The following is an 8542-nucleotide window of genomic DNA, read 5'->3' on the forward strand; positions in this document are numbered from 1 at the left end:
AACCTTGCAACGCAAACCCAATATAGATATTTAACTGATGACAGCCTGAAGATTTTGAGAAACTCTAAGGATTCTTGCTGGCAGTGAGACCAAAGGATGAAAACCCATGTTTATATGTCATTGCCATGGCTCTCGTCTCCGTGGTGGCCCTGGATGTTGAGGTGTCCCTGGGATGCTCACTTTTCCTCATCTCTCCCCCTGGCCTGTGCACGGCCTGCGCCGACACCGTCCTCCCTTTGACCAGCAACACACGGAATTTCAAATACCCAAACCGTTGTTTTTCCTGCTAGGCCATGAAATTCTCCCTGGAAAGCCCTGCAACGTCCTTTGCTCTGATGCTACTCTCTGGAGAAGATGGGCATCCCCATTTGCTCTGCTTGGGGTGCATTCTCAGCAGGACAGCTCAAAAGGATGGCCCAAAACGTGCTCGGTGCAGGACTTCGCTCATCCCGAATCCTTCCTCTTCCCTCCTGCAGTCGGGTGAGGACATATGGCCCATCACGGTTTGCTCTTCCTCACCCCAGGACACTAAAGGCTGATTTGTTTTTCCCCAGGGCTGAATCCCATCTATCCATATGTCTTCATCTTATTCTTCTTAATTTAGCTAGTGGCTATGCCTTCTGTTTTCCTTGAATTAAAGAAATAAAATAACTAGCTGTCCTTAACATGCTTTCATTCCTACCTTTAACCATGTGGTCTCCTTTGTAGCTATTCTGTGTAAATTGCTCACAGGCTACTTTCTTTCTTAACCTCCAACCACGGCTTTGTGCTTTGGAGGTAGTTATTATCTTAAACAACTTGGTAGCATCAATCTGTTTCTTTCCCAGAGGCTTCTTTACAGTTTGATGAGAAATCTAAGTTTCTTTTTGCTTTGTAGCAAAGGCTGAGCCTGGCTTTTTTTTTTTCCCCCCCTCATCCAAAAGCACCCATGAATCAACTAGATTTCACTTTTTCGATCTATGCACTGTTCTTCTAATAATTTCATGACCCGACTTTAGAGAATTTTTCCAATGAGATTGTCCCGGAGGCACCTGCAGTGCCGGAATGTTTTTCACAAATCCAATCTCTTGAAACGTATATTTTACTCACCCTTCTGACAACACTTTAAACATTTTTTTTTGCTTTCATTACCTTTGTGAGACATTTGCGCAGGTTGATTCCAGCAAGTTTAATCCTTATTCATCTATGCTCTGTTCTTTCATTTAGCTTCTTACACCAGGCTATTTTTGATCCAATCTATAATACTTCTTCCCCCAGATTCAGATCTCTACTTTAGAAAAAAAAAATTCTTCCAAAAAAACCCTCCCTCACATCAGATTTAAGAAACTAAACCTGGGAGAGTGAAAAAAACAATACATAACCATGTCTTCTGCTGAATTTTAGTGCTGCGTTGATTTTTTTTTAAATTTTTTTTGCTTCACATCCCTTTTCTTGAGATTGTTGGTCCTCAGAAATACCTGTGGAGACTATGACATGTCCATCAAGGTGGCCCAGGGCCTCTCCATTGCCCACTGAAGGCTGTGAGAGCTGCGTTCCCTCCGAGGACCTCTGTGCTTAGGGTGGGACACGGTGGAGAAAATGGGTAAGTTCTCACTGGAAAATCCAGCAGACAGTGCCATGGCTCAACCGGAGCCACGGACTGCTTGGATAAATATTTCCTTGAGAGATAAAAGATAAGAGAGAGACCAAGAACAATCATAATTTCTGGGCACTCCCTGTCCTCCCTCCATGGTTTTCCTTATGAAATCAAGCTCTAGCAACAACAACGATAATAATTTTGGCCTGGCTAAGGCCAAATCTCCTTTCCCCAAGATGGGATTTGATAAACCTGGAGCTGCGGGGCCCTCATGCCTGTGTGGTGTGGTCTGCTGAGGGGAGCAAACGCTTGAGAAATAGCAGGAAAAAAGCCGGGGACCTTTCCCCTTGGAGAGCCTGGAAGAGCGAGGGATGGAGGGAGGAATGGCAGGCCCTGAACATGGAGGCCGGGCGAGGTGGGAGAAGGGATCGTGAGCTCCTGGAAAGGCCTGGCTGCCGTGGGCCTCGCAGCCGGGGCTGCCGCCGGGACCCTCAGCACAGACTTTTTTTGTCGGGGTTTGCCTCACGGTGCCACGAGCGGCCATTGCCACGGCGTTCCCTAATCCCGAAAAGGGGCAACTGTCAAATAATTTAAGCTCCACGTGTGATAGCCCATCTGCTCCGGGCCACGCACGGCATGGGGGAGAGCTGAGGAGCTGGAAAACACCGCCGCGGGGAACCGGACTAATTGGAGAGGGGGTGGCAGCGGCCTCTGCCCACCGTTTTTTCCTCCATGGGGTCTGACGAGTGCTGGGGAGAAGCCCAGCCCCACCACCGGGCTGGGGGGACATCGGGGCTGAGGATGGGCTTGGGCTTTCCTTGCTCCTTGCTGATGGACCTTCTGGTTGGTGCCTCCAGCTGCTCGCCTGTCTGGCACAGACAGTAAGGACTTGCCTCCAGGCGTTTTTGGGGCTGTTTTGGGGGGGAAGAAGAAGAAGAGTTAGCTTGCAGAGAGCTATTGCCCTAGGTGGAGGGAACTGCCTCGCAGCTGCTCTGCCTTCCTCTCTTCGAAGGCTTCCACCACCCATGGCCTCGGTGGCCAAGAGGAGATGCTCAAGGTAGCCGATTTCCTTGCCTCTGCCCACAGAAAGCCAAACTCATCCCCAGCCGTGACCACGCGTGACTCCCCGCTCCTGCGAGGAGGTGGCCGCAGCTGCCCCGGAGCATCTCCTTGCCCCGAGAGAAGCCCACCCTTCCTGGCCGAGACCTACAAGTGGCTCTGCGAGAGCGACGTCCTCCGTGCAAGCTTGGCCTGATGAAAAGAGCTTTGTTCCCCCTTGCTGGCGCTGAAGGAACCTGGCCCCCAGCTGTGGCAATACTGGTTTTAAAGACGGAAGTGACTGGCATAGCCTTTGCTCCGTGGTCGAGACGCAGCTGGGTGGTCCCTCGTGCGATGAATTAGTTAAATGTGTGAAGAAGTCGGAGGAAGGCATAAAGCACCGAGCATTTCTCTCCCCTTCTGAGGATAATGCATTTTAAAGATCAGCTTGGCTTTGCCTGCAATGTGATTTGTTTAATTATTTGAAGCCTGTTTGTTAGCATATTTTCCTCAAGGGATGGAAAATCCTCAGCGAAAGGATCCTTACACCAGAACACAGATCTCCGTTGTACGCTGAAGGTCTGGGCTCACACCCAGCCACCCACACCGATCCCACCACCTCGTACGGTGGAAACACCGTGTAAATACTCACCTTCCCAACTCCAGAAGACGCCTCATGCCAGCCTCTTCTCCACACCTACAAGTCACCAGTCACTAAAGGGCACTTTAGTGGGGTTATAAGTGGTAGGTACTTGGTATGGAGAAGGCTTTATAAGACAGTTCTCAACCTCAGCCCTTTCCAAGCCTACGTTTGGTTGGGTATATCTGCATGGTGCAAGGCGACGTAATGTTGAGATATCTGGAGAAATACATCTGGGACTCTTGTTGATGTCCAAGGAAAAGCTTTCTGCTTCAGGAGTCTCGTCTCCACATGGCTGCACGGTGGAGGACTGTATGAGGAGGTGCAGAGAAGGTGTGGGAACAAATGGTCCTGCCACAGGACTGGATTGACTGGATCCCAGATGCTCTTCCTCTATTCAAAAACTGTCTGGCTCCGTTTTACTAAGCCTGCCGTGACAAACAGCACGTGCAAGGCTGACCTCACACCACTGAAATCCCAAGGGATGGTCCCTCTCCCTTCTTCACTGCCCCCTCACAAAGTGCCAGCTTGGCAGCTCTGGCTCCTCTATGCCACCTCCGAGTCTGACCTGCAACCTCCCATTGAAAAGGGAAAAATCTCTCGACTGGTCTCAACTTTGGGAGAAACCACCGTGTTTCATGCGAACAGGCGCGTGTGTGTGTTGGGCAGGGTCCGATGGCTGAGGCAGGACTTCTCTTCAGCATCCCCATCACACCCAGAAGGTGTTACACAGCAGACAAGCTGTACCAGACATGAAATCCTCTTTCCATTTCCTTCTCTTACGTTGAGCAGTGAGTGCTAAAACAGAGCTGCCAGCAGCTGCAGCCATCCTGGCTGTGGGATCAGGATGGAAACATTCTGGCATGATTCCTGCCAGTTTTGTCATGAGGAGCCTTCCTGGAGGATGGATGGGCTGTGGGCTGTCTCGCGGCTTGGAGACTTAGAGACTAACGGGGACCTCGCTCCCTACGGCTGGGGGAATCTCATCCCCGCCTGGATGGGTGCGTGCCACCCGGGTTTTCCCAGCACTGCTCGGTGCTGCAGGTACCGATGCACCCGGGTACCGGAGCTGGCACCACGTTGCCTCGTCCATGCCAGTGTCTGCAGCACCTTGTTTTTTCACTGCAGCTCAAATCACAGGGACTCAACTTAGATTTGCTCTGACATTGTAACGGGGGACCCCAGAGACGGATGCTGTTTACGCTGGCGAGGCCTGACGTCCTCCTGGCATTTGAGCTGGGTCGCCGCAGATTCAAATTGTTGTCGATTTTTATTTCGTGTTTACCCGGGAAACCTGGACTCAAGGCTCAACTGGGGCACGGTGGCTCGTTTCCACAAGGTCCGCCCTTCAGCCAGTTTTACAGCTGAGTTGGCCGAGGTGCAAAGAGGTCAAGAGCCCCGAGTGAAACACACTGAACGGGTGGCTCATTAAGGGCTGAACTCCAGACCCGTGTTCCCAGCCCTCCGCTCTAATCACCAGGCGAGACATGGGAGAGCCTCATGGGGCTGATGCTGATGAAAGAAGAGTCAACAGCTTTATTTTGCAGCTTTATTAGCAAAAACGAAGTAAAGCCAACGTGCCCGACTCTATTATTGAACCAGTAATCTCTGCGTGCTTGCATCCAGAGCTTCCCAGCCGTTTAACTAGGAGCCTGAACAATAAAATATGTTAGGTCCGAAATGGCTAAAGCGGAGGCAAAGCAGGAGGTAAGCCGTCTAATTGGAGAAGTTGCAGCAGGAATCTCACCCCGGGGGTCTGTCCCTTGGGATTAACGGTTTGCTGACATCTGGGTTGCGTGGCACTGCTGCCTTGTCCTGGGTCCCACCAGGGCTGATGGCAGGGAGCCAGCGAACAGCAACAACAACAAAGTCCTCAAACTCCTACAACACGGAAGATGAAGATTTTTTTCTGCTGTCAATGCGGAGGCCTTTGGGAGAAAGAAACTGGCGGCTCCCAGAGACGTACGGTTGTGACTTCTCTTGGCTTGCAGAATCACAGAAAGAAAAAGTGGGGAGAGGGAAATACAGTCTCTTCTGCTGCCGCTGGGGTTGTCCCAACGGAGAGATCCCCCCACCCTCTTGTCCCATCCAATTTTAAAGGCCTGGGGGTCTTACGTCAGCTATTCAGGATGGCTCCTTCGCAGAGAACGCAGGAGCGCCTGCTGCGCGTCCCGTCCTCTCCATTCCGGCAAAGCCGCCCCAGGTCCGTCTCTGCCCAGGCATGCACCGACATTTGCAGCATGCCAGGGTCTCAGGACAAGGCTCCTACTTCTGCCTGTGTCCTTTCCTGGCTGTAGGCAACACTGAGCCCTTGGCCACTACCAAGGACGGATAGATTCATTTTCCCTAAATAAGGTGCCTGAACTAGTTAAGAGAAAGAGGTAGCAGCTAAAAGTCGGAGGAATCGCCGTTTGGAGACGTCTATTTCTTTCCTTCTTCCTGGGAGCGAGATGCTGCTGGTTAGTAGTTGAGGTACAGACCCTTGGGGGCCACCAGATAGGTGAGACGTGTCCCACTGTCAGCCAGTTGTCATGAATTTGCACTTGCCTCTCCCTCTGGTAGCCCTTCGAGATGAAACCAAGTCACCAACCCCAGGTCCTGTCCTCCTGCTTCCTCTCCCCGCTGCGATCTCGTCGGAGCCATTTGCGGATGCAGATGAAAAACCGAACATGGAGAAGTAAAGAGAAAAAAGCATCCAAATGTGCTAGAGCCAAGGGACTGAACTGGACACATAGGCTGAGGACACCCTGGGAGGGGTCCACAGCAAAGCGCAGAGCCTCACACGGGCTCGGAGCCTGCCATAAATCTTAACTAAAGTACTCAGCCTGTTTTGAAATCCACCCACAGCCTTACTTTTTACAAACTCGGGAAGAAAATGGCAAATTAATCCTTTTTTTAAAAGGATGAGCCGGTTCCTTGTCATTCTGCACGCAGCTCAGGGTATGATAGTTCCTGCTGCATAAATACAGATTGTTTCTTTTCACAACTTCCCTTTCATCAGACTGCTAGGAAGGCCTGGAGGTTGTTAAAAATTGTGAAAGAAACTTGCTTCCCAATTAAGGTCAATCTCTTTTATCAGAGTCTTTGCATATAAACCTCACTTTCAGAAGGATTTCTATAAACTCCATCCCTGCCTCTGACAAATTGGGAGATGCCCAAATCTCCGAAGGAGCCGGAGAAGCAGCTGACTTCTTTCCCGGCTCGCAGCGCAACGCAGGGATCTGATCTGTCATGATGACTGAGAACATGTCACAACAATCTGTTTGCGTTCTTCAGGAAAGAAAAACATCTTTCTCTCCCCGAGCTGTAAGCTAATTTGGAGATTTTGCAAGCTGACATGCAACCTGATTAAAATGACCTCAGGCCAACAATTCTTCTTAGGCAACTCGACAATTAAAGTCTAGACCTATCTGTAGCCCAGGGGTTTTTTTTGCTTCAAATCCCTTTCAGGGAGGAGAGAGTTCTGTGTTTTTATTTTTAAATCTACATATTTGGAATTTTTCTTTTACACTTTGCTTCTACTGTAGCAGAATGTGCTAAGGGGATCTATATTTTTTCACATTTTGAGCAGATGAAACTTGTACACAGAAGCCCCAGTTTCTTGCCTGCTGGAAAAATATACTGAATATCCGAGGAAATAATACATGAATACACTGGAGGACTCTAAGAAATACCCAAGGCACTTTGTGGCCTACATAAAGCTGCCCTCCGAGGTAAAAATGTTGTGCCCTCAATTTTCCAAAGTCAGTGGATATTTTTGTAATGACCATCGTCCTACTACTCAAATCACTTTTTGGCTTTTTGCAATTAGTTAAGCAGTGGGATCAGTTTATTAATCCGCTGAGTTTTCTGTGAACGCAGCGGTTTGTCAAGCAGCAAGCAGCGAAAAATAAATGGGCGCCTTCTGGCAGGACGTTTGTCAGACCATGAGCAACCCCTGAATTTAATTCAGTGGTTTGGGTAGACTTGGTAATTTGTCCATGAGTGTTTTAATGCCCGTTTCTTTAAAAAAATCGGTCACGGTCATTCATCTGAGGTAAATCCAAGAGAGCTTTCACTTCTCCTTTGCTGATTTGGCTCAGCCTGGACCATTGCCTGGTTTCTAGCTTGTCAACTGGCTAAACTGATTCCCAACTTGTGTTTTGCTAATGCTCTTCACAGCATAACGAGATTCCCCTGAAGGGCTTTACTTATTAATTCAAACGATATACTTTTGAATTACGTGCTAAACCGGAGTGACTTGCAGACTAACTTTTCAGCATCACCGAAATATCCTGTACAGCTACGGTTATTTGACATCGGTTCCAGGCCGCCGAGCCAGGGTGGGAACTTTCCTGGATGTGAGGGTGGGATAGTGGTGGGGGATGCTGGTGGCTTTACGTTGGGGACCCATGGTGGGTCCTTGCGTGCCTGTCCCCAGCCCAGATGGCTCGCTGCCTTGTGTTTCTCTAGCTGCTCGGGGGCTTTGAAGACGTGGGCTTTCCTCACCCGATTGCACGACCTTACCTTGGCTTTACCCCTTGCGAGACTTGACCGCTCCGAGTGGACTTTGCCTCCTGGCCGTTTCTTTCTGCAGACTCCGCTCCAGCTCAAAAGTGGAAATTTCCCCTGAGGACGTGCAGGAGATGTCTCCCGGGGGCACAAACCTGAGGAAAGTCAGATGGAGGTTGGCTCCCACCTCCCAGCCGGACCGAGCATCCCTTCCAGCTCTCCCTATGCCCCCGCGAGCCCCCACCATGCTCTGCTCTCCCTGCCTCTCACCAGGCTTCACGTCCCCATCTGGAGCCTACTCAGCCAGCATCCCTTTGGGGAATAGCATCACTTTTGGGGAATAGTATCGCCTTTGGGGAATAGCATCACTTTTGGGGAATAGCATCGCCTTTGGGGAATTACATCACTTTTGGGGAACAGTATATTGCCTTTGGCGAATAGTATCGCCTTTGGGGAATTTACACCAAGCGGAGGAGGACACCCTCCCTGCCCCAGCTTGCTCCCCCAGGACCCCAGCCATGCAGGAGCTGGGCCAAAAGCTTTTTAGAAATGAGCCCCTGAGTCTTGTTGGAAGGAAGGGTAAAGCAGCTGCTGTTTCTGTGGCTGAACCTCTTGTCCCGCACCGATGCCCAGGCTGGAAACCACCAAAATCAGGAGTTACGTTGACCAGGGAGCTCCTAAATCTTGCAAAAAATCACGAGTTTAGCACAACTCCCTCCCTCTCCGCTTTCACGGGGGAGGATGCCGGAGTCTTCTCCATCCTCTGCATCCACTTACTCCCGATGTTCCCCCCCCCC

General features: G+C 50.4%; 1 protein-coding gene across 1 annotated transcript in view; it reads right to left on the minus strand.

The window, feature by feature from the left end:
• Positions 1–6487, minus strand: part of LECT1 (leukocyte cell derived chemotaxin 1) — a 23475-nt gene extending 16988 nt beyond the window's left edge. The window contains exons 1-2 of the mRNA XM_010576667.1: positions 6356–6487; positions 5002–5135 (exon numbers count right to left, since the gene is read on the minus strand). Coding sequence (XP_010574969.1) covers positions 5002–5135; positions 6356–6487 — 266 coding nt within the window. The remainder of the gene's footprint in view (positions 1–5001; positions 5136–6355) is intronic.
• Between the last annotated feature and the right edge of the window lie 2055 nt (positions 6488–8542).

The sequence above is a fragment of the Haliaeetus leucocephalus genome, unplaced genomic scaffold (assembly GCF_000737465.1).
Source record: "Haliaeetus leucocephalus isolate CR32 unplaced genomic scaffold, Haliaeetus_leucocephalus-4.0 Scaffold32, whole genome shotgun sequence".
NCBI classification, from domain to species: Eukaryota; Metazoa; Chordata; class Aves; order Accipitriformes; family Accipitridae; genus Haliaeetus; species Haliaeetus leucocephalus.